The following is a 26,483-nucleotide window of genomic DNA, read 5'->3' as shown; positions in this document are numbered from 1 at the left end:
CAGTTGTTATTTGGCTCCTAAAGAGCTCTCTCCACAGCAACCTGTCTCATGTGTTAACTGATGAGGTCCTCGATGTTTTGTTCAAATCATTAATTGGTCTATTAATTACAGGACTTCTATGCTTGTTTCCTTCAAAGTAACTGCAGTATCGGTACTGTTGATGGAAAGTCAATTTTCCTCTGAAAAAGGACTTGTTTTCACAGTAATGATTCTTTGCATTTTGAATGCATGTCAGGGTGTCTGGTTAAATTCATAAACCAAGGGGATTTTCAGTTAATGATTGAATTGACTCAGCTTTCTTACCAGTGTCCACCAGACAATAATTAAATTGGAACATTGTTCCATTCTTAATTTCCCATGTCTACAACATGGGAAGACAAATTATGTTATTAGCTACAAGTCTATTATTTTCCTCTTGAACAATTCCACATTAATTCTTACAAAAGAGGTTCCATTGCATTATTCTCACCACACTTAGGAGACTCTGCCCGTGGATTAGGTCTAAGGCTGAGAAGCTTCCAAAGCTTTGTCTGCTCAGTGCAGAATTAACTTGGGTTAGAAGATGGAGTTGGGATTTTGTGTGGAATGCTCCAAAGTGATGAGGTGTGAGTCATAGGATGACGAATGCATATACAGGGATTCACAATGAAGGAAGGAAACAATTAAGGATGACAGAATTGTGGGATTATGACACATTTGGATGTGGGAGGATAATTCCAATAATAAGAGAGTCTAGGTTGTGAGGGCACAGCCTCAATAATTGACTAGCAGGGTTCTGCAGGGGTCAGTGTTAGGACCCCTTCTTTTCATATTATACATCAATGATTTAGATGACAGAATTGGTGCCTTTGTGGCCAAGTTTGCTGGCGATACGAAGACAGGAGGGGAATGGTCGTGTCGAGGAAGCAGGTAATCTGCGGAGGTAGACAGATTGGGAGAATGGACAATGAAGTGGCAGATGGAATATAGTGCAGGGAAGTGTATGGTCCTGTAATTTACTGGAAGGAATAATGGTGTAAACTATTTTCTAAATGGGGAGAAAAATTCAGAAATCAAAGATGAAAAGGGACTTGGACAGCATTCCCTAAAATTTAACTTGCAGGTTCAGCTGGTGGTAAGGAAGTCAAATTCAATGTTAGCATTCATTTCAAGATGACTAGAATTTAAAAGCAATGCTGAGGTTTTATAAGGCATTGGTCAGACTGCACTTGGTGATGTTCTGGCATTGGAGAGGGTCCAGAGGAGGTTCGCGAGAATGATCCTAGGAATGTTAGGGTTAATGTATTAGGAGCATTTGATGGGTCTAGGCCTCTACTTAATGGAGTTTAGAAGGATGAGGGGAGATCTTATTGAAGCCTATTGAATATTAAAAGTCATAGGTAGAACGGACATGGAAGGGATGTTTCCCAGAGTGAGGGAGTCTTGGAGCAGTGGGCACTGCCTCAGAATACAAAGATGTCCCTTCAGAACAGAGATGAGGAGGAAATCATTCAGCCTGAAGGTGATGAATCTATAAAATTCATTGCCGTAGATGCCATGGAGTCCTAGTTATTGGGTATATTTAAAGCAGAGGTTGATGGATTCCTGTTTAGCAAGGATGTCAAAGGTTGCAGAAAGAAGGCAAAACAATAGGGTTGAGAGTTCTAAGTCAGCCAGGATGGAATGGCAGAGCAGACTTGATAGACTGAATGGCCTAATTCTTCTCCTACGTCTTGTGGTTTTATGGTCCCAAACAGAAGGAGGTCCCTTCAAAAATAATATGAAGAGGAATTTCTCCATGCAGAGGCTAATGAATCTGTCCAATACATTGCAACAGATTGCTTAGAGGCCAAGTATCGGGTGTATTGAAGGCAGAAATTGATAGTTTCTTGATCAACACACACAAACTGCTGCAGGAACCTTAGTAGGTCAGGCAACATCAATGGAGAGGAATAAATAGTCAATGTTTTGGGTTGAGACCCCTCATCAGGACTGCAAAAAGGAGGGGTCAAAAGCCACAATCAGGAGGTGGGGAGGGGGAGGGTGCAAGCTTGGCACATGATAGGTGAGACCAGGTGATGGGGAATCTCCTTTGTCCTTGTGATCTGCCCATCACCTTCCTTTGGTTCCCCTCCTCCTTCCATTAATTCCATGGCCCAATGTCCTCTACTAGTAAATTCCTTCCTTCCTTCCTCCTTCTCCTCCTCCTTCAGCTCTTTGCCTGTTCCACTAAAAAAATGACATCGTCCCCTCCCTCTCCCCCTCCACCCCCACCGCACTTTCCCTGTCACCGGTGTATTGTGCGTGTTGCTCAAGATTTCCAGCACCTGCAGAATCTCTTATTTCTTGATTGGTAATGTGCCCAAGAGTTAAGGGCAAAAGGCAAGAGAATGGGATTGGGAAAAAATTCGACCATGATTGAATGTTGGAACAGATTTGATGGGCTAATTGGCCTATTTCAGCTCCAATGTCTCATGTCACTTGTGATGCAAACAGAGCCAGAACTGCATCCTTGTGCATGGAGAGGAAAGCAGTGACCAATTGTGTATTTTTTCCACAAGGCTACCTGTCTCAGACAATGTGTCTGCTGTATTTTCAGTTCAAATTAAACTCTTCTGCTACTCCCATTTGCCATGCCTTCCATTGCCCAGGGCATAGATATTACTTGACGAGTGTCTACACCTCCCATTGTAAGTATGAAGGCTTTCTACTCCATACAAAACCATGTTGTGTACTATCACCTACCCAAAATCAAAAGATGTAAAGGCAAGTAGAGTACAAAAAAAAAACTGGATTGTGTAGTAGGAGTGATCGTAGAAATAAAGAACCAGTGAGAATTATTATCAAAGTTCAAAGTAAGTTTATTATCAAGATTACCATGTACTACCTTAAGATTAATTTTCTTATAGGCATTTATAGGAAAAAAAATTCAATAGAACTTCACAAAAATTATGCATAAAAATACAACCAATTTGCTAAAGACAAACTACAAATAACAAATATTGAAATCATGAGGTTTGAAAGTCATTGAAAGTGAATAGCTTGTTCTAGATATTAATCATTCTCTTTGTGAGGAACTTACCACTCAGATCTCCTTTAAATTTCTTCCCTCCCATTTTAACCCTGAAGTCTCTAACTCTAAATGGTACTGCCCTGGGGAAAATCTATCGTCATAATTTTGTGAACCTCTATCAGGTCGTTCTTCAGCCTCCTGTGCAAACTCACCTAACAAATCTGCCTTCAGATCAGGAAATACTAGGGCACTCAGGGCAGCAAGAGCTGTGTTTTTCCATGCTATCAGGAAGGCAAAGTGTGATTATACCCGGAGAACAGACAGCCATTTCTGAGACACCAGAGACATGAGATGCATGTGGCAGGGCACTCAGACCATAAAAGACTAGAAGTCCACCTTGCAACTCAATGAAAATGGCACTTCTCTTCCTGATAGGCTAAATGCCTTTTACGCTTGGTTTGATGCGTAGAATGATGTGCAAGTGAGGAAGACCCCCTCTTCTAGCTGAGGAGCAGGTACTCTTGTCTGGTCACAGCTGACATGAGGAAGTTCCTATCCAGGGTTAAAGCTTTGGGGCCTGATAACATTCCTGGTCAGGTGCTGAAGGACAGTGCAGCCCAGTTAACAGAGATTCTATAAGATACCTTCAAGTAAGATACCATCAAGTGCTCTCTGGAATTGTCCACTGTCCCCTCAGGCTTCAAGGCAGCCACCTACATCCTAATGCCCAAGTGGGAAACAGTAACCTACCTTAATGGCTACTGTCCAAGAAATGGTTTGAGGGGCTGGTTATGGATCACATTAAATTCCATTTTACTGCTACATTGGGCCATTTCCAGTTCGCTTATGGCTCAAAGTGGCCCACTGATGATGCCTTGGCTTCTACACGCCACTCCATCCTGTCCCACCTGGAAAACGGTGCCTCGTATGTCAGAATACTGTTTATTGGCTTCAGCTCGGCTGTAAATACCGCTGCACAAACTGTTCCTGCTGGGTCTCAACACCTCTCTCTGTAACTGGATCTTGGACTTTTTGACAGTAAGGTCACAGTTGGTCCATGTTGGCAACAACATCTTTAGCAGTATCCCCAGGGTGGCATGCTCAGTCTGCTGCTGTTCACACTGCTGACACATAACTGTACTGCACCATGACAGCATAGGCGTTAGCATGTTGCTATTACAACTTGGGACTTCCGAGTTCAATTCTGGCACCCTCTGTAAGGAGTTTGTGCATCCTCCCTGTGGAATGAGTGGATTTTCTCTGGATCATTTGGTTTTTTCCCAGTACAAAGCAGGTTAATTGGTCATTGTAAATCATCTTTCGATTAGGCTGGGGTTGGTGCAGATAGAAGGGCCTATTCCACAATTTATCTCTAAATAAAATAAAAATCAAGTTCGCTGGTGATACAAGTGGTTGGGATCATCAGCAATGATGATGAGATGGCATGCAGAGAGGAGGTTGACTGATGTGAGCACAACAACTTGAGTCTCAAAGTGGACAAAGACATAAGAGATGATTGTGGACTTTAGGAATGTGCAGGCAGGCCCACCACTCACTGCGCATAAATGCTTCTTCCATGGAGAGAGTTAGGAGCACCAAGTTTCTGGGAGTGCACATAACTGATCACCTCACCTGGTCCTTCAACACTACATCTTCAACCAAGAAAACGCAGCAGTGTTTCCACTTCCTGAGAAGACTGAGGTGAGCAAGGCTCCTCTTGCTCCATCCTGAACAGTTTTTTGCAGGAGCACTATTGAGAGTGTCCTGAGCAGCAGCATCACTGTCTGGTACAGGAATTACAATGCATATGACTGCAAGGCCCTAAAGAGAATTGCAAGGACTGCAGAAAGGATCATTGGGGTCTCTCTTCCACCCATTCGAGATATTTATCAGGAGCGCTGTGTATGAAGAGCCCTTTGCATTTCTAATGATCCCATCGTCAGGCAGGAGGTACCATAGCATTAGAACAAAAACTGTTAGAGTGGGAAATTGCTTGTTCCCCAGGCTGTGTGACTACTGAACTCCCTGCCAGCACCCAGATCTCATCAGCTATGAAGCACCAGTAGTGTGTACTATTTACCTTTTGACATGTTTCTTAAATGCACCTTATCCTTTGTTTGTGGTAATATTACCTGATTTGTTATTTTTGAGTTATAAGTACCGTGTAGTGCATCTTGGTCCGGAGAAAAGTTCTTTCATTTGGTGGTATAAATGCATATGTTTGAACAACAATAAACTTGAACAATGTCTCCTTAGAACTACAGGCAACATCTTGGAACTGTACACCATACCCTAGGTACGATCTAACAAATGCTTTTCACAACTGCAGCTTGATGAACCAAATCTGGTACTCGTATGTTCCGAATCCCCTTATGTTGCACCTTCACATTTGATGAAGTATGCAGTTGTGTTGTTACCAAGTGAATAATAAATAAACTTAATTTTGACAGTGTTTATGGTTGAGATTGCTGGCTAGGAGATTCTCTCTATTTCATGGTTGCACAATATCATGGCCCTGTTGGGAATTTATCCCTATTCCATGATTGTACAATATCAAGGCCCTGTTAAAAAGTATTAAGATCAAAATGTTAACCTAAACTGTGCATTCAAACTCTGGAGTGGGGTTTTAATATATGACTTTCTAAGATAGACCTGTGAGTCTCACTAAAGTGGCCTAATGGAAAAATGGATTCCAGATTCAAAATGGGCCACCATTCAGAAATAGTAATTCCTTACTGGAGATGTGCTGGAAAAAATTCCTTTAGCAAGTTAATTATTAAAAAAAATTCTGAAACTGCATTGTTTTGTTACTACTGTCTGAACTGAAATATTCTTTTGAATTTGTTCTTTGTTTTTGTATGTTTTTAATGAAAAGGGATATTGGCGGTGACTCAGTTAAAATTGTTCCAAATGTTTGCAGATGTGTCATAAACACAAGAAAACCTACAGATGCTGGAAATCCAAAGCAACACACACAAAATGCTGGAGGAACTCTGCAGGTCAGGCAGAATTTATGGAAACGAGTAAACAGGCGACCTTTCTTCCATGATCTTCTGTTCTCTCCTGTCTGATTCTCCTTCCTTCAGCCCTGTATCTCTTTCACCAATCAACTTCCTAACTCTTTACTTCATCCCTCCCGCTCTCCCTGATTCACCTATCACCTATACCTTGTACTTCTCCTCTCCCTTTCCCATGCTGATGAAGGGTCTCGAGCTGAAACATCAATTGTTTACTCTTTTCCATAGATGCTGCCTGGCCTGCTGAGTTCCTTCACCATTTTCTGTGTGTTGCTCTCAGATGTGTGTTCTCTGCATGCACATGTAAGAGATAAGTTTCCTCCTGAAAATCAGATGGCTGTGTAGGTCACATTATCTTTTAGCCATTTTATTGCCTGAGTTCCCTTTAACAGTTTTATGCACATTTTATAATATGTTTTATTACTTCATGTTAATCCTGTCACTAAAGGAACAATTCTAGTCTGAATTTAGATTATTGCTGCATATTTTATTTGCAACATTCATGGGATATTAATATTTTATGTTTTTTCCTGAATTCAACCAACTCCATTACCTCGAGTAACCATTTTGTTCCTCCTGCCCTTGTATAGCTACAGAAATCTATTTTCTTTAATATATTTCTATTAGTTTCAAACTGTTCAACATCTAAACTTGTTACTAGAATAATGGACAAGATTAATTTGTTGGCAAATTATATTACTGTTAGAACGATTCTGGCTCCAATTTGTGTGTATCAATTCCAGTGCTGTGTTGAACTTTGTAAGGTGATGGGAATACAAGTCCATGTTTCCTACCATATGGAGGAATAAAAAGTGACCTTTCTGAATGTTGTATTCCATGTTGTAGGTACCAAAGTTTTGAAATGGTAGCACCTTAGAAATTTAGTTTCATCTACTGCAGAAGAGTTGAATTTGGCAAGCACTGTTCAATATGCAAAAGCCACTACAACGAACACTTAATACGTGCAATTGAAGACAGATTTCCATCCTTCTGAAATTCTTGGGATTAGATTTAATAGATGCTAGGATGATATGGGAAGACAAAGTCTCTGAGCAAAATGTTAGCTGCTTCAACTTGCTGTGTGGAGAAATAGTTTCAGTAAGAATGGATAAACTAGATTAAGGACGATCAGTCATCAGATGAATTAAGGATTCAGACAGCTGTACTTAAACTATGGTTCTTTACGGCGTTCCTGCATGGGTTCATGGGTTCTCTCCCTCCCCCTCTCGCCCCTTCCCATTCTCTCTCCTCCTCTCCCCCCTTCCCACTATTACCCCTCTCTGCCCCCTCCCTCCTCTTCCCCCTCTCTACCCACCTCTCTCCCCTTTTCTGTCCCCACTATCCCTCTCTCTACCCCCTCTCTCCCACCTCAGCCCCCCAACTTACCCTCTCCTCCCTCTCCCCATCCCTCTCCCCAACATCCCCTCTCCCTCCCTACCCCTCTCCCCCTTCTTACCCCTCTCACTTTCCCCCTCTCCCCTTCCCCCCTCTTCCCCAACTCTCCCCTTCCCCTTCCCCCTCTTCCCCCCCTCTCTCCCCCTTCCCTCCAGTAACATCATCTATTTTTAGTCAGAAAAAGACATTAAAATGGGCTAAACTTAGTACTGAAGGAGAGCAGAGAGATTTAGGGATATATTTATGGTAACTGTGAGGAGTTTGTACGTTCTCCCCGTGACCTTGCCTGTTTCCTCCCACATTCCAATGACATACCGTTTGTTGGGTCCATTGGTCCTCGTAAATTTTCCCATGATTACACTAGGATTAAATTGGAGGATTGCTGGCATCACATCTCAAAGGGTCTGAAGAGCCTATTCCACGCAGTATGTCAATAAAATTTAATAAAATTGACCTTTGGACAGGTACTAAATATTAATGGAATAACACTTCATCTCAGGGCCTGGCATTTAAAATAGTGGAACACTGCATTTAAAGAAAGTATTAGGATTAATAAATTCTACGAATGAAATATCAGCATTAGGATCATTGCAGCCCAGCTTTTGTGGAATGACAGAGACATGAGAAACATTGACTTGTGTGTGGACAAGAGTCATTTGCTGTGAAAGCATGAGGGATGCCACAATTAAGGTACATGAGAATATTGAAGGGTTAGAGAAAGGAACAAACGTTTACCTCTGGTGGGGAAATTCACAGCAAGGAGGTAAAAGCTTAAAAGTCAACTTCTGCAATGGAAGGTGAATTAATAATACATTTGATATACATAGTGGATTACAAATCCAGAACTACTTTGTCCAGACCAGGTTTTTTTTTTATTGGCAAGACCATGTACATACATAAATGGAACAAAGGCAGACAGATATTCTGACAAATGTTCTATTTGAATGGTAGATGAAGTATGATGGGCCGAATGGTCTACTCATCATATGTTGTCTGACACATATATTGCACAGTACTCCAAATGCAAGCAATTAACTTTGCTAAAATCACAGATGATTTTCCTTCAAGTAAATGCTGCCATGTTTTTTCAAGTATCTAATGTGTTAACTTTTTCAAACACCTTATTACTAAAGTTATTGACAACCATCTAATTTTGTTTTTAACAGTATAAATACTATCTGTGAATACATTGACCCGCCAGGTCAAGTTTTAAAGAGTCATTGAGTCTTTAGTCCCTTTTGAAGATCAGCCTGTATTACACAGTCACAGCAGCAAAGCACAGCAGCCTTGACTCACTAACTGGAGACCATGCCACTGAATGTCAAGAAGCCACAGAGGTCACCTAATGCTTGTCTGTTCAAGTTGCAGCAGAAGGCAAAGATGCCATCATTACCCAGCTGCCTGTCACATAAATTGGCAATTACAGCTGCTGCAGAGATGTGGAGCTCTGTAAATCAAGTGTTACCTCTCAATCCTGGTGAGAGATATGAGAAGTAAATGAGACCATACAAGCTTGCTGAAAGCAGCTGACATGGTTCGTCCCAAATGCTGATACACCATGATGAAAGCACACGAGGTTTGCTAATGAACTCATGAGGATAGAGTAATGTGAAATATGATAACTAATTCCCCTTTCTTCTCTTGTATTCTCTTGCAGAGCTCTGCTCATTCCAGTTTGGGAACTGGTTATTTTGTGAGTATGCATGCAAATTTGTAATCACTGTACATTTTCCTTTTTAAGTCATTATGCATTTCAGTTGTTTGGTATTAAAACAGGTACAAGTAAAGAATTGTAATGATCCTTGGGGACTACTAGAGTAAATTTAATGCTGCAGCTTTGGTAACTTGAGGGTCATGGAATGATGCAAGGCTTCCATTGCCTAATGAGGAAGGAATTGCAATTATATTGTCATTGTATTAACTTGCTGCTCCCCATTGGGAAGCCAGTGGCAAACAATATTGAAACTGTCAGTGTCATTTCTGGAATGAAATCTCATTAATATGCAGAGTGTATTCCGTTGGAACTCCAAATCTGATCTTGTTATTCAATCTACTTACAATTCAACAGACTTTTTTTTAAAGAAACATGCCTCCGCTATAGTTTAGAATGCAGATGCTGCCAAGCTGGTTAAAAAGACTATCGTGGTACTAAAGGGTAAATTTAGCACAGCAATTCTTGCATGACGGGTGTGAATCAAAGAAAATGGTATCAACACCAGCAAGACAGGGTGTGTATAAACTCCTCTGGTGCTTGGGAATGTTATTTTATTTCTGCTTGCTAATTACCACTGTCAAGTAAGACAACAAATAATGCACAAACAAGAACACATTTCTCATCCTGCTGAATTTATTTTGGAAATCTATGCATCTCATACATGACGATGTGTTTTCAAAATAGAGCTATGCCAGGATTTCTGATTTGGCCTACAGCTCCCCAAACAACTGCTGAGGAAGCCTACCTCAATGTTGAATGTGCGGCCTTGTTACTGTCAGTTGACTGAAGTCTTGGCCATTTTAGAATATTTTCAAAATGTACTGTCACATCGTACAATAACATGTTTCTGTGTTGAAGTTTTTTTCTAATAGAGAGGATTAGACAATTTTGTGTTGCATTAAGGGTCATTGCATATTAAAGCTTGTAATGGTGAAGGGGCTCCTGTACCTCTAAAGATCATTATAAACATATAAAGTTAATGGAAGAGCCATTATATTAATACTGGAATCCATTTCTGCTGAAAGTAATGAACAGAATAGCAATGGTCATTATCACTGTTGTTCTGACAGCCACACACTGTTTTGGAACACTTGCCAGTCTCTCGTAATAAATGATTTAGTGGAGTTATTAGCTCCCTACAACTAATGTTGCTTCATAATAACTTTGTTACCTGGAGTGATACACTTTGAAAGCTTAAAATGCATGGCATGCTTCAAAGAAAGTGATTCTTTTTGCTGGAATTGTTTGTTGTTTGTCAGAAAAGAGGTACTCTCAGCTTCTTCCCCTCTGCCATCTGATTCCTAAATGGACATTGAACCCACGAACACTACCTCACTTTTTTTTCAATATATTATTTCTGTTTTTGCACTATTTAAAATCTGTTCAATATACATATAGATATATACTTACTGTTATTTATTTATTCCATATTATCATGTATTTCTTTAAACTGCTGCTGCTAAGGTAACAAATTTCACGACACTTGCCTCTTATAATAAACCTGATTCCAATTCTGATTACATATGTGGACCAAATATCACATCTAATTTGTGGGATCTCATCCAAAAACTATCTCCATTCCAGGAACAATTGGCATAATGAGAGATGTCATTCATGCCTTTAAGCATATCTTTAAAATTTTTCATTGAAGGTAAAGAAAAAAAACATTGAGGTCTTATCATATATCAGATCAAAGACAAAATAAAATGAAAGGAACCAGGTGGTCATAACTTATGAATATTTGTCTGCAGTTCATTCGGTCATTGAGAATTAACATTCACGGAATAATGCAGCAGTGTGAAGAAGGACATTTGGCCCACTAGTCTTTGTTTGCTCTTTCAAAAGAGAAGTCCATTCAGAGCCTTGCTCTTTCCCTTTCACTTCATATCCACTGTTCTCTCAAAAGCCACTAAATTTGCTTCAACCACTATTATGGCAGTGCTTTCTCAATCATAACAACCCACCACTACATTCAAAATTGTTTCTGCTTCTCACTACTGGACCTTTTGCCATTCATTTTAAATCAAAGTCCTTTTCTTCTGCCGTTGAAAGCAGCTTCTAATTTTATAAATATAAAGCAACCCGTCATCAGACCTCCTGTTCACAGCTTTTGCTCCGAACCAGCTTTTCCAACCTCTCCAAGTGACCAAGATCTTTCATCCCTAGTGGTATTATTTTGACAAAAAAAAATCCTTTCCACAGTACATCCTCTCTGTGACCTTGATATCTATCCTCAAGTACAATACCCAGAATTGGTTACAATATTGAGAGTGTCTTCCTTTGCCAGTTATACTCATCTGTGGCCAAGGCACTGTTGCTGCCTGCAGAGGCATATTGGCCACTCTTTATGTGCAGGGCCGGTGAGAGTTTTGTTTGAAGACCCACTGTGACTGAATAGTCATTTCAGTTGGAAATATCTTTCCCACGTGTGCATCGTGAATAATGGATATCAGGTAATACTGGGGACAGAAGAGGAGGGTAGCTGGCAAATCATGAATGAGAAAAGATAAGGATGGGGGTAGTGAGGGGTTTGTGTTATCTGAGTGGGGCAAGGGAAGAGTGAGGGTATTCTGTATGACCAAATTCAGGGATTTATTATGTTTCAAAAAATGTCACAGCATATGCCATCCAGTCTGAAAAAGCCATTCAGGTCTCATCTTCTCTGCTTTTTGCCCTGTATTTGTCTAAACACATTCTCTTGACATCATTAGCATTATTTTGCCCTTACTGTGTTATTTTATTAAATGTACTTTTGTAAGTCCAATTTTTATAACATCTTCTACCCCTCTATGAGCAACCCTCTACAGTAGTTCATCAGTAAGCTCAATTGCATTAGGCAGGCGAGCCTGAAGTTCCTAGGTGAATTCTCTTCACAAAGGAACTTCCAATGGAGATTCACAAGAATGATCCCAGTAATGGAAGGGTTAACAAGTGAAGGGCATTTGATAACTCTGCAACTGTTGGAGTTTAGAAGAATGAGGTGGGATGTTTCCTATTGAGGGGGAGTCCATGACCAGAGGGCACAGCCTCAAAATAGAAAGATATCCCTTTAGAAAAGAGATGAGGAAGAACTTCTTTAGCCAGAGTGTGGTGAATCTGTGGAATTGATTTCCACAGATGGCTGTGGAGGCCAAGTCATGAGGAATATTGGGATTTGATGGGTTCTTGTTTTCTAGTGGCATCAAAGGTTGCAGAGAGAAGGCAAGAGAATGGGATTGGGAGGAATAATAAATCAACCATGATGGAATGGCAGAGCAGATTTGAGGGGCTGAATGGCCAAATTCTGCTCTAATGCTGAAGAGAGCATATAGTCTCTTTTTAAACAGGAGTGCAATACTTCATCTCCTATTGTTATTCACAGACCTGAGGCAATTAGAAGTTGCGGCCGGAACCCTCAGCAACCTAGCTGGGCAGCATCTTGATTGATTTTCTTTTAAACCTGCTGTCCTGCCTATGATCTACTTTGTACTTTTTCCAGTCCAGTTTCTGTGCTGCTTCCTCCTGTTTATTGGCTGTAGTGAATAAACTCTTAACACAGAACCTCAGTCAATACAAACAATTCTCTGCCCCAATAAGCTGCATTCTTCCTTCAACTCCATTTGTTTTATTCATATATGTAATGAAGATGTTTGGCTCCTTTCAGTATCGCCTGCTGCACTCTCATTCATACTTTCTGCTTCATTTTCATTCACATGAGAGAGATAATGGGAACATAGTTAAGAACTGTATAAAATTTACATAACCTGGGCATATTTTTCAGAATTAAAGATTAAGGACAGTCAGATAGTTTATGAGATCTTTCTTGCTCTTATGTACCCTCTGGTTTAAAATTTATTTGATCTTGCATCAAGGCCTAACTAAACTATCACAAATTCATAACTTAGTGTTATCTTTCATTGGGCTGAAATGGTGGTGCAATGAATTGGTTGAAATCCCAAAGGTTCCTGCCCCAAATTATACATTTACTTCCGTAAGCAGAACCTAACTCCTGAGTGTGTGCCACAGTGGCCTGAGAGACAGATGCTTGACTTTGTCATCCAGGCCTTCCCAGGCAGCAAAAATTGTCTGCTCTGAAGAAAGCCACTTTAAGCCGTAACTAAAGTAATCATTCCCTGCTTGCACCATATCTGGAGCCTGTCCAAAGATCTCAATTTAAACTCAAGAAGGTGAAATCACAGTTAATCTGATGTTCCCAATGGTTACAGATATTTAAGAAGAGATTTAACATTTTAGAGTTCGCTTAGCCTAATTCCCAATAGCTTGTACAGTCGGATTACTTCCCTTGGTGGCTATCCTTTCAGGATTCAGTGTAGCTGAAATTAAGTGAAGGATTTGATTAAGCTTTATAATTGTGTGCACTGCATACTAGTTCAAAGGATTCATGGCAAAATCCAAACCTGCCATTGACTTGTTACTTACTGTATTTAAGCAGATGTTGAGTATTCATGATAATAGCACTCTTGTAAATAATTTCAAATGAATAAATTAGTGATCTTTCCAATTTATTTCCCCCTCCTTCAAGTCTTCTCTTCTCCCTCCACCCTTCCTAACACTGCCACATTTGAACTGTTCTGTGATAGATTTCAGATACATCATCCAAGTTGCCAACCTCCTCTGTGCCCTTAACCAGATCTGATTTCAACTGACACTGGGTCTTGTGTGTGTAATGAAGAAGAGGGAGGGCGGTAGTGGCTGAGAACAGGTGGTAGGAGGATCATGATAGCAACTGTTCACCTAGATTGTTGCCTATTCTACAGCAAGTTCAGAATGTCCAGGTCATTCACAGTTCTGTCTCAATTCGATATTGTCCAAAATGGAGAACTCAAACGTGAAGCTTGATGAGTTATTTATTTGCTTTTACAAGATTAAACTATGTCTCACCCCACCCCACCTCATCTGGAGTCAATCTTACCGTGGTCTTGTGTGCAAGCCACATTTCAGTTCATGGGCAGATGTAACCTCCTCTTCCATGATTAGTAAGAACATGGCAGGAGATTCTACTAGAATCCTGAGAGAGATGGGTAAAAAAAGAAAAATCTGTTTTTGGACAATCTTCCAAAGTTCATGTTGCAGAATACCAGTTGAAAATAGTAATCCCCTGACTATCAGGTGGGGAATACTGTACTTCTAAAGGCAATCAGAGATCACTGCTGTTTTTAGGGTCTAGAACTGATCACTAATGTCCCAGCATGTGCACTTCTGCACCACATCAGATGGTGTATTACTTTTCCAAGACTTTAATAAATTAGTGAAAGACGTGTTACTCTATATATTTATGCATGTGATGGAGTATAATTTCATAGAAGTTTATTTCATTAATGTAACTGGTTTAAACTAGTCTTGATTGATACCAGTTGAAGCAACTGAGCTTGATATAAACTGTTTTTGAAGTAACTAATTTAAACTGGAACCTGTTGAAAGCTGGCCAGAACTGTTCAATCTAGTCTCTCTGCATCTCAGTGGAATTTTGTTTTCCCAAGAAGGTTGCCCTATTGCACAAAGAGAGTATTATTTCTCACTGTTTTTACATTAGAAGCACCAAAATGTAGAGCCATCTATTGTTACTATTTCAAAACAAGAACTCTCTATGGCTTTTTAAGCAAATCTTTATTCTGGTTTGGAAAATTTTTGGAAGCAGTTAAGAAAGTTTTTGTTACGAAGGATAAGTTGCTTTGGAAATCAGCCGACTTACAACACAATCCACGTTTTCTTGTAAACCATATGGAGAAAATAGAAAGCAGCTGTGCCTTGCTTGTTATATTTCAACAATATAAGTTTGGACATTTATTAAAAGCATATTTTCTTAGAGTTAAATTATATGTTTGATCCTAACAATAGAATTCACATTCCTGTCACTCCAAAATGTAAATAATCATTGGGAAAGGCTCTTTGAAGCTTGGCGCTTTGTTGAATAGTTGACAGTTGCTGTGCCATCAAAGGTAGGGTCAGTCTATATACATACTCCATTGATTAGTGGTTGATCACACTCTTGGGTTGAGAGACACAGCCTTCAGCCAACTGTCATTCTTTGAGGAAGATCCCGTTAGTATGGTAGTCATGATCAACTGATGACATCTGTCTGGAGGCAAAAATTCTACAAAGGGGCAGACCATTAGTGATGTGGCAGGAGAGGCAGCTCGGTCCAGTTCAGAACTTGATACCCACTGTGACCTGCAGTTACCCTGCGCTATTTATGGTGGCCACAGAACTGGCAAGCAGGCACTTTAAGGCAGATCTGTTCATTGAAGTATTTTTGTTGATGTAGTATCTTCACTGTTCACTATGCATAGCATATTCTGTCCTCATCCTGTAATGTTAGATCAGGTTCTTGATGCATTAAACATGAGCTTCTGGTGTGGATTTCACCAGGAGCTCACTGAAGAAAATTGTCCAAGTCAGCTGGAAAACTGAAAAGGGCAGCATCCATTTGATGGAAATAAAAAGCAAATCTGTGTTGTTTTGCTCTCCCTGAAATTCAACAATTTTCTATTATTCCTTTCTTAAGATACTCCTTCAAAAAAAAATATCTTTGGCCATGCTTTTATTTACCTGTCTTAGTAACCCTCTCAGTAGCTTTGTGCATAAGAGCACTTTCAGCAACAAAGTCCTATGTATATGTTGTGGCGTTTTACTTATAGTGGTTTAGAAGTATTTCGTCTTGAATTGTCATCGAACAAGTAATGTAGTGTGGATGTAGTAGTAGACAGAAGGGGTCACATATTGAGTCACTGGTCAAACAATTGCAAGTGACATATAGCTGTAATGCAAAGGGTCACCTGTATAGACCAATAGAGTCTGTAAGCAGGTGAAAGAGCAGCACTGCACTGTCCTTGCTTTATTGGCTGACAAAGCCAAGTATTTTGTGGCTTTGACATTCTAGACCACCTTTCCTAGAAGAGACCATACAGTTGCCATTAGCTCAACTGCTGTGAAGGTACTGTTATGAATACCACACGTAGACCTGAACAATATATTGGAAACCAACCAGATAGAGCACTGAAGGGGAACTAGGTTAGGAAAGCCAACATACCACAGTTCCATCCATTTATTTTCCTTCCCATACACTTGCTCCTTCATAACCAGAACACCATGTCTAAGATCTACAAGGAAAATGACCATAAGATCATAATGCATAAGAGCAGGATTAGGCATTACTCTGCTATTGTTTATGGCTCCACCACTTGTTTATTAGACCCTGTCAACCCTAGTCTCCTGCACTCACTCCGTAACCTTGACAACCTCAGTAGTCATGAACTTACCAACCTTTACTTTAAAATACACAATGACCTCCCATCCTCAGCTGCCTATGGCAATGGATTCCACAGATTCACCACCATCTGGCCGAAGAAATTCCTCTCCGTTCTCAAGGTACATCCTCTTATTCTGATGCTGTACTCTGCAGTCCAGCACTCTGCCACTGCTGCATAGATCCTTGGCATGCCCACTTGATCCAGGCCGTTCAATATTTAGTATATTTCAGTAAGATTCCTCCTCATACTTCTAAACCCCAGCACATACAGGCCTAGAGCTATCAAACATTCCTCATGTATTAACACTTTCATCCCTGGAGTCATTCTCATAAATCTCTTAAGGACTTCCTTCAACACCCGCACATCCCCTCTTAGATATCAAGCTCAAAACTACTTACAATATTCCAAATGTAGTCTGACTGCTGCCTTCTAAAGCCTCAGCATTACATCCTTGTTTTTATATTCTAGTCCTCTCGAAGTGAATGCTGGTGTAGCATTTGCCTTCCTTACCACAGACTTAGCCTCCAAGTTAACCTTAAGGGCATCTTTCATGATGGCTCCCAAATCTCTTTGCACCACTGCTTTTGGAATTTCATCCTATTTAGAAAACAGTTATGCCTTTATCCCGTCTACCAAAAGGCATAGGCATACTCTTCCCTTCACTGTATTCCATCGGCGACTTCTTTGCACATTCTTCCAATCTGCCCAAGTCTTTCTGCAGATTCCCTGCTTCCTCAGCACTTCCTGCCCCTCCACCAATCTTCGGATTGTCTGCAAACCTGGCCACAAACTTATCAATTCCATCATCCAGATCATTAACTTAGAACAGGAAAAATAGTGGACCCAAAACTGACTAGTGGGGAAAACCACTAGTCAATGGCAGCCAACGAGAAAAGGCTTCCTTTATTCCCACTCTTTGCTTTCTGGCAGTCTATCCATGCTGATACCTTTGCTGTATAACCATGGGCTCCTATCTTATTTAGCAGCTTTATATGCGGCACCTTGTGAAAGTCCTCCTGAAAATCCGAGTAGATAACATCCAGTAACTCTCTCTTGTCTATCCTACGTGTTATTTCTTGACAGAGTTACAACAAATTTGACAGGCAAGTTCTCCCTTTAACATGCATGTCCAAACTCTCAGAAAACTTATCCTTAAAAATAAACTGTAAAATCTTAACTATCACTGAAGTCAGGCCTATAATTTCCTATTGTTTGCCTCACTCCCTGTATAGACTGACATTTTCTATTTGCCAGACCTCTGGAAATATTCATGACTCTAGTGATTCGTGTAAACTTTTTATTAATGGCTCCACAAACTCTTCAGCTTTCAGATCCACTTTCAGATCCCTGGGATGCAGTCAGTCCAATCCAGGTGATTTAGCCAATTATGGACCTTAATGCTTGCCAGATATCTTCTCCTTAGTAATAACAACTACACTCATTCTGCACCCCCCCCCCCCCACTTCTTTTGAATTTCTGTCATGTTACTATTGTCCTCCACGGTGAAGGACAATTGTGATTGTCCTTCAAAGTATTTTGAATACTTTGATGCAAAGTATTTATTTGGTTCATCCACTATTTCTTTGTTCTGCATTATTATTTCACCAGAGTCATTTTTTAGTGGTCTGATACCCGCTTTTCCCCTCTCTTTTACTCATTATGTATGGGAAGAAACTTTTAGTTTCTATTATTATTTATTAATATTAATAATAATATAACATTGATATATAATTGCAATATTATTATTAATGCACCAATTCCCTAAGATTACACTGACAACATTGACTTGCCCTATTGAAGATACTTAAAGCCAAGATCATTGTGTTCTAAGTTCCTCCACATGTCGCAGATCATCCTGATACGGACACAGGTCACCACTCTGTTACTTTTGTAGGATCACTGCCATAGAAGTTGCTCCCCAGCCACCACTCAAACCCCATCATCACAAGGCGTCTGGTGGTTCGAGGAGAAATTCCACAGCCACCTCCTAAAGGATGGCAGTAATTATGGCTTTGTTGATCTTGAGAACAAACCAAAGAAACTTTCTATCTGGAAGTCAGTCACAGCTTTAACAATCTGTTTTGTGGTTTGGTTCCTGATGTTTTCATTTACTGGCTACATCAGGAGGTAGTGATATGCAGTTGACTCTTTAAAAAGCATGGTATTTTTCCTTTATTTCACTCATACCTAAAGCTGAAATCCTGACTCATTTTGTGTATCTCAAGAATAATTCTAAGATCTGACTTTAATTATGTGGCATGTTATTTAATTCAATATCCTTTGGAATCTTTATTATATTGTATTCAGATGTCACTACAAAGTCCAGGATATATTTCATCCAAAACACAGTAAAATATCATCCATAACCTTTCAGTAATGTTTAACTTTATTATTTATTTCCAATCTCTTGGTGCTGATCAATCATAACAAGACATGGTTTGGCCCCAACTTGTGGAGTACAGAGAAATGGTGGGATTGCAAAATACCTTGGAAATGTGTGTGTACAGAAAGGGAATTGAAAATGAGTATGATGGTAATAAGGTTATTGAGTACTCTGGAGAGTGCGCTTCAGGAACATTGTGTCGAACTGGGATAAAGATGGCTTCAATCTCTCATTGACCCAGAACAGAGGTCCGCTGTGGGGAAACTACTGTCTTTTTTTAAATAATGCTTTTGATAAGGTTTATACTTTTTAACAAACTCATGTATTTTTCCCATTCATTGACAGAAAGTGGTATAGCAGCTAAACAAATAGTTTATCACCTACTCATTTCTCATTGCCTAGGTATTAGCATGTTACCCATGTGATCTAATTGTTTTAATTGTATAGCCTATTAAATAATTCATCTCTATCCAAGGAATTTTCTTTATGTTAGCTAAAATTGACATATTTTTGAGAAGGCCCTTCTTTTATTCCTTTGTCTTACACTCCTTAGTATTAATTCCTCTCTTAGCATTGTTTCTCAGCTCTTTATTTAGTTTGATTAGTATTTGTATGTTTGTTTGTACTCTAAAATAAACTGTAACCTTGGAGCTAAGACTGCTCACCATTTTTGACTCCCAGAAGAACCCTAAGGATGAGAAATTAGATAGAGATCCAACATCACCATTTGCTGGCATCTTTAAACTAAATAGTGATATAGGAAGGAACATTAATGACTTAGGGCTGCGCACTGGAGCTACGATGGTCTGGTTTCAATCTTGACCTTGGGTGCTGTCAGTGTGGAGCTTGCACGGTCTCTTTGTGGGTGCTGCAGTTTCCTCCCACATCCCAAAGGCACGTGGGCTGGCCGGTTCACTCATCGCCGCTTGTTTGAAGGTGAGTGGCAGAATCTAGAGTTTAAATATAAATGGAGATTCATGCAGTTGAGCAGTTAATGTTGGGGCAGACACAGTGGGCTGAAGATCCTGTTTCTATGCTTTAACTCACTATGACTATGATTTATTTATTTACTGAGGTACATCGAGGAGTAGGCCCTTCTGGCCCTTTGAGCTGAATTTGCCCTGATCCCAGGGAATTGAACCCAGGTAGCCTGTTCTGTCTTGCATTGTGCTACCCACTATTCTATTGTACCACCCTTCTGATTCTGTTTCTGTTGCTTCCACAATTGGGGGAGTGAAATCAATGAATCGTCACAGAAAGAAGGAGACCATTCTGTTCATTAAATCCACCATTAATCTCACTAGAAGGTGGTCATCATGTGCTGATCATCTTCTGTTATTATGCAAATGATTTTCCTTCAAGTCCTCAGTTTAAAAGCTTGTAGAAGCAGTGAGCTCCTCAACCAATCTCTGATAATATAATGTTCTCCTCATATTTTCCTTGTAGTTTTTGAATCTACATCCTGGGTTCTTCAACCATCCCTTAATGGGAATTGATCTATTTATTTACCTTATCTGAACCCATTCTGTCATGCATACCTCAATGGAATCTCTTCTCACTGTTTGTGGTTTGTATGAAATGTAGCGGGTATAGAAATGAAACAATCCTATTTACAGAAGAGGTGAAGTGGTTGACAACAAAATATATGTTTGATGTACAGCATGTGAGTTGTGGGAGATGTATAGCATTTTATAATCTTGTTCAAGCTTTGTGAATGAAACCTTTGTTTCTGTTAATGATGGGACAGTTGTGAAATTGATGTGTAACAGGAACCTCATAAGGTTTTGGCTGAGACAATGCTCTGGTGTATTGATTTAACTATTTAAAGTTTTATAGCAAATGTATATCAAAGTGAGAATTTAACTGCATAATTTAATCATTGGAGAAAAGAAATTAGTACAAAGAAACTATTTAAGCTGCATAAATCCACTTTCTCAGCACTTTAATATAAAATGTGTTCATCTTGGTCAAATCTATTTAAGTCTGTTTTATCTCTCACTAACATATGAATGTGAAATTGTCTCCAATTAATTATACTTATTTTTCTTCCTTTTTTTCTGTCAGTAATGGTAACCTTCATAACAACTAGTAACTGACAAGAGTTAAAATAGCCATAATCTATATATAATGGTGCAAAAAATATTGGGGATGCTAGAAATATGAAATGTGAAAACTCTTAGCAGTGTAAGCAACAGCTGTGGAGAAAAAAAGAGTAGTATTTCAATCAAGTCAGGTAGCTAGGTTATGTCTGAGACGTTACTTGATTTAAACAATGCATTGGTAGGGAAAGAGAATCTGGAGGAAAGAACTAAAGGAAGGTTTGTGTTGGGTAGAAGGGAGTTCAAAAATGCTTGGCGTGCATTCTGACTTGCAAAGACTATGTGGTTAAGATGAGAAAGTAGAATTTTCTCAGCAAAAGATGGAAGTTCATAAAACAGTATGTTTGTTTTTTTTCCCAATTTTAAGGAGTTTGGTATCAACAAAAATCAGATCAGCAAATTATAAAACCAGTTCTTCAATTCTTAATAAATATTTCTGAGTACCAGTCCTTTTCCTAAACTCTCCAACAACTGCCTTGTATTTCAATGCTGTCAGTATTTACTTCAGAAATATGGCTCTTTTGATCACCTGATTACCTTGCTTTTTCAAGCTGCCCAGCCTTGTCTGGCTGAGAAGCTATCAAATTCCACACTCTTTCATCCTTTACAGCACCAGAACTCCCTGGGGAACCAAGGATCAGTAGGGAGGAACATATGGCCACTTGCCAATGTTAGTTGGCTTCCTTTCTTCATCCACAATGCACTTGAGAACCTGCAGAACTCATCATACCTACAGCCTTAGAATGACATATTACTATCTAAAAGAATAGTCACAGATTGTCTGTGTGCTTAGTGGACTATCAGAGATGACAGCTCCAGAATTTGATCTGACAAGCACACCAGCATAAAGTAAGGTTTTGTTTTCATGATGCTGAGGTTCTGTTGTGATAGATTTTTTTGGGTGAAAAAAGCTAGTTGGTACTCTACACAGACTTGGACAGTTTGCTGGAAGTCAATAGTTTTTCAATTCCTGATGCTGCTTGTTGCATTGTACAGAACATCCACTGTGCCCACAGAATAATGGAATGCAAGCTGTCCATTGGTTTGTTCACTGCGAGGTGATGGTTGGGGAGAATGCTGGTGATGTCCTTCTTTCTGGCAGAGAGCAAGGGGAGTGCTGTGAAGTTCCCGCAGTCTGATGTCTCCTCCCTAGGTGATCACAATTATGAGAGCTTTGAGGTCTCCAGCCAACCTGAATCAGAATCCGAATCAGGTTTATGTAGCAAAATTTCTTGTTTTGTAATACAGTGCAAAACACACCAAGTGCTCTGAATTATAAAATAAATAGGTAACGTAAAGACAAATATCACAGTACTAGATTGTCCTCTGGCAATAAATGTACCAAGTGAATTGTTGGAAAGTGCTGACCACTTCCATTATGTGGGGAGCCAATCCTCAGAGAAGGCAGATATTTGTGATGAAACTCATTATCAGCTTCAGTACTCTATCACTACCTTTGGTCAAATGAGGAAATGGATATCTGAACATCAAAGCAAAACAGATGTTCTCCCAAGAATGAGACCTAGTCTACCTACAGCGGGCACCTTAGTGTTGTCGCAGCACTCACCACAAAATCCTCCTGAGTTTTCTGGAAGGAAAACCAAGCATCAGTGTCTTCTCATAGACTCTTGTCTCTTGAGTCAATTACCGGTACTCTTTTTCCATAGATGCTGCCTGGCCTGCTGAGTTCCTCCAGCATTTTGTGTGTGTTGCTCGGATTTCCAGTGTTAGCAGATTTTCTCTAGTTCATCAATGTCCTCTCTCCAGCCAACATCCCCAACTTCAAGGTCCTAGCTACACCCAAGTTGGCTACACTGAGCAAGCCATGACCTTCACCTGTAGAACACTGGATTCCCAAAACAGGCACTCTATTCCAAGCTCTATTATGAGAAGAGATTGACGGAGGAAAATATTCAAGGGTGTGTTCAAAGTCCCACTACTCTTGTTAATCCCTAATCTGCAATAGTTTACATTGAAGACGGGCCATTAAAATGGTATTGTGAATCTCGAGTCCTTGCTTTGGGAGGACAGTTATCTCCTCGCAAGTGATGCCTTCGGCTTCATCTGTGGGAGATTCTCTTCTCAGCACAATTGCCTCACCTGTTCCTCAAAGCCCATATAACACGAATGGAAGCAAGTCAACCTAAACCTTGAGGGACTGTCTGAGAAGTGATGCTCGCTGTCTGATGGATGTATTTATTTTCCATCAGTGTAGTACGAAGATAATTGTGAAGAAATTCACCCCCAGTCAGTATGAATGAATTTTGGAAGCAGAATGCAACACACTGGTATAACTGTGTATTCAGTACCACTGACCTAAGACAATTTTAGGTAAAGTACAGATATATTGAATTTTATGCAAGATAAGATTAAACCATCATTGCTTTGTTTTCATTTTGATACTGCAGAGATTAATCACAAACCTGGAGAGAAAAGTTTCTCTTGTTTTAGGAGTACTATACATTTGATCCTAAGCTGCCATTGTCTTACATTATGAAATTGAATTCTGTAATAAATTTTTAAAACTGAATATGTGGGAAGTGAGTATAGATGGTGACCAAATTTGTATATGTGTTTAGTGCTAATAATCAAAGGCAAATTTCTGTCAGCTTCAGACTGGGTGGAAGGGATGTCAATATAGACTTTGTAGCTTCTGACCGTACACTGAATTAACAGAATTAGCAGGGTTTATTGAACAAGCTTGGTTAATTCTTGCCCTTGTACACACTGGAGCCTTTCGTCCATAAAGACAAATACAATGCAATTAATTAAATTTACCTCGAAGGAAGGTTATTCATAACATCACTAAAGAACTATGCGTTCAGCATTTACTTCTTGTAAATATCACACTACTTCTAACATCTTCACCAATATACTTTATGAGAAGTACCATTATAGTAAAAGAGCAACAAATCCTCTGATTCAGGAGCACTGGTAGAATATATTAGAAATAAAATTATGTGAATGCTCTTTATACATTACTGAACGCTTTCAGTAACTTGACACCGCATTCCATATATCTTTTCCACATTGTGGTCGAAGATATACTGGTGTTAAAAATAATGAAAGGTTAATCTGAATCAGAAGTCTAAGGTTTTAAGGCTTCAGGCATCATAAATTGATTTTTCCAAAGGACTTAATAGCTGCTTATAACACTGCTGTAACATGCACTTAGCAGGGTATTGATTTTGAGTCCATGAATTACTTTGTGTACTGCAGATGGCTTGTAAATTTTTCTGTTGCTGCCTGGATTTGAAAGGAATGGATTCCATGGATACAGTTAGTCATCTAACAGTGCATGCATAAATCAGTTACACAATGTTTTCTGATCTGCCCTTTTGGTTTCTTTTTGTGTTTATTACATGGAAAAAGTAATCTATTAATTTGTTTGTAGTTAGTAGCACAGTCTAAGCATTACCTCAGGCACATAGTGAAGCATTAAACATCTACAAGTGCAGTCTTGAAAAAGGGATTTGGTTATTTATTCATTTCCATGGATGCTGCCTGACCTGCTGAGTTCCTCCAGCATTTTGTGTGTGTTGCTTTGGATTTCCAGCATCTGCAGAATTTCTTGTGTTTATCCATTTCTTTGTACTGAGACCCCACTACCTCACAATACAGGCATCAACTCTGCAATGCAGAAAATGGATGTCACTTGGAAAAGTTTTGAGGTAGTGGCGTCAAAATTTCCTGACAATCAGTAATTCTCGACACATTATGTCTCCTGTCATTGTTCCTTTAGGTCTCCGGTTCTTGTCCCTAGAGGTCAATGCATGTTTTTTTTTTAAAGTTGTGGAAAATTAAATGGGCAATGTGATTAGGCAAGACCATATTACCAGCAAGGATCTGCCAACCAAAAATTACATAACCATGGATATTTCTTTATTTCTGCTAATGTATACCTCTCTTATAACTTTACAATGAGATACCTGTTTATTCTGTTCTGAATCTAATTAACATAACTAAATAGGATAATTAATTTATAGTTGGTGATGAAGTCTTCATAGTTTACATAAAAATGTTATCAGTCTAGAGTTTGCAGTACCAGTAACTGTTTCACTGTAAAATACCCTGAAATCCTCCACATAGCTATCTGTTTGAATGAGATCACACCACACTATTGAGGGCTTGGCAAGATCTGGCCTTATAATGTGTGTACATTACAGTTTTCTCACATGAATACTTGAAAACATGAAATTTCATTTTTAGTGTTTATCAGCATCTGTGTTGTTCATTTATATGTTCCACTTTTTATTCAAAATTTTAATAAATAAATACAATTAGGTTACTGAGAAGTTGTTAACTGTTTTGCAACTTGTTTGATTGTCTAGTGAGATAATTTGATGATGTCATATTAGCCAGCCAATAGGGATAGAAAGTGTGCATTGTACAGCTCAAAAGACTTTTTAGATTTTTCTTTTTCAATCTTTTTATTAATTTAAAAAAAAATAACATAATAATATTACATATGTTATGAATACAATAGATTTGAAATTGAGTTGATAACAAGATAACAATATCTTATTAAACTATCAGCGAAAAAGGATCATACAATATCAATCTAATCTATATTGATTATACATGAAAAGATTAAAAATAATCATCAAAAGAAAAAGAAAAAAATGTAAAATATAAGAAAAATGTATATTTAAAGAAATAATAAAAAAAACTAAACCTAAACTAACATGGGCAATAATAATAGTTTATAAGTATATGATAGTGTCAAAAAACTCCGGAACTCCACACCAGAACAAGAATAATAAGAGTAAAGGTCTGGAAGAAGTCAAATTAATTCATGTGAAAGTGTCGAATGAACGGTCCCCAAGTTTCTTCAAATTTAATTGATGAATCAAAAATAGTACTTCTAATTTTTTCTAAACTTAAGCAAGAAATAGTTTGAGAAAACCATTGAAATGTGGTAGGAGGATTTACTTCTTTCCAATTTTGTAATATAGATCTCCTGGCCATTAATGTTACAAAGGCGATCATTCGTCTAATTGGAGGAGAGAATCAACTATCATCTTCATTTGGAATACCAAAAATTGCAGTGATAAAATGAGGTTGTAAATCAATATTCCAAATTGAGGAAATGGTAGCAAGTATGTCCTTCCAATAATTATGTAAAGTAGGACATGACCAAAACATATGGGTCAATGAAGCCACATCTAAATGACATCTGTCACATTGAGGATTAACATGAGAATAAAACCGAGCAAGCTTATCTTTAGACATATGAGCTCTATGTACAACCTTAAATTGTACTAAAGCATGTTTAGCACATATAGAAGACGAATTAACCATTTGTAAAAATTTTTCCCATTTTTCCGTTGAAATATTGTATTGAAGTTCTTTTTCCCATTCCTGTTTAATTCTACCTGATATCTCTGGTTGTACCTTCATAATCATATTATAAATAAGAGCCACTAATCTCTTCTGACAGGGATTTAAAGTAAAAATCATATCTGAAAAATCGATCAAAGTTGAATTAGGGAAGGATGGTAAAACTTTATATAAAAAGTTTCTAATTTGTAAGTATCTAAAAAAATTAGATTTAGGTAATTTAAATTTGTTAGAAAGTTGATCAAAAGACATCAAACTACCTTCAGAAAAAAGATCACGAAAACATATTATAC

General features: G+C 38.9%; 1 protein-coding gene across 9 annotated transcripts in view; it reads left to right on the top strand.

The window, feature by feature from the left end:
- auts2a (activator of transcription and developmental regulator AUTS2 a) overlaps positions 1-26,483 on the top strand; it is a 1,137,604-nt gene that overhangs the window by 535,496 nt on the left and 575,625 nt on the right. For all 9 annotated transcript variants that reach the window (XM_059973178.1, XM_059973180.1, XM_059973182.1 and 6 more), the window contains one exon: positions 9,062-9,097. In XM_059973178.1, the coding sequence (XP_059829161.1) occupies positions 9,062-9,097 (36 nt within the window). The remainder of the gene's footprint in view (positions 1-9,061; positions 9,098-26,483) is intronic.

Source organism: Hypanus sabinus, chromosome 6 (genome assembly GCF_030144855.1).
Source record: "Hypanus sabinus isolate sHypSab1 chromosome 6, sHypSab1.hap1, whole genome shotgun sequence".
In the NCBI taxonomy this organism is placed as follows: Eukaryota; Metazoa; Chordata; class Chondrichthyes; order Myliobatiformes; family Dasyatidae; genus Hypanus; species Hypanus sabinus.
The sequence above is the reverse complement of the archived record's forward strand: the minus strand, read 5'-3'. Positions and strand labels throughout refer to the sequence as shown.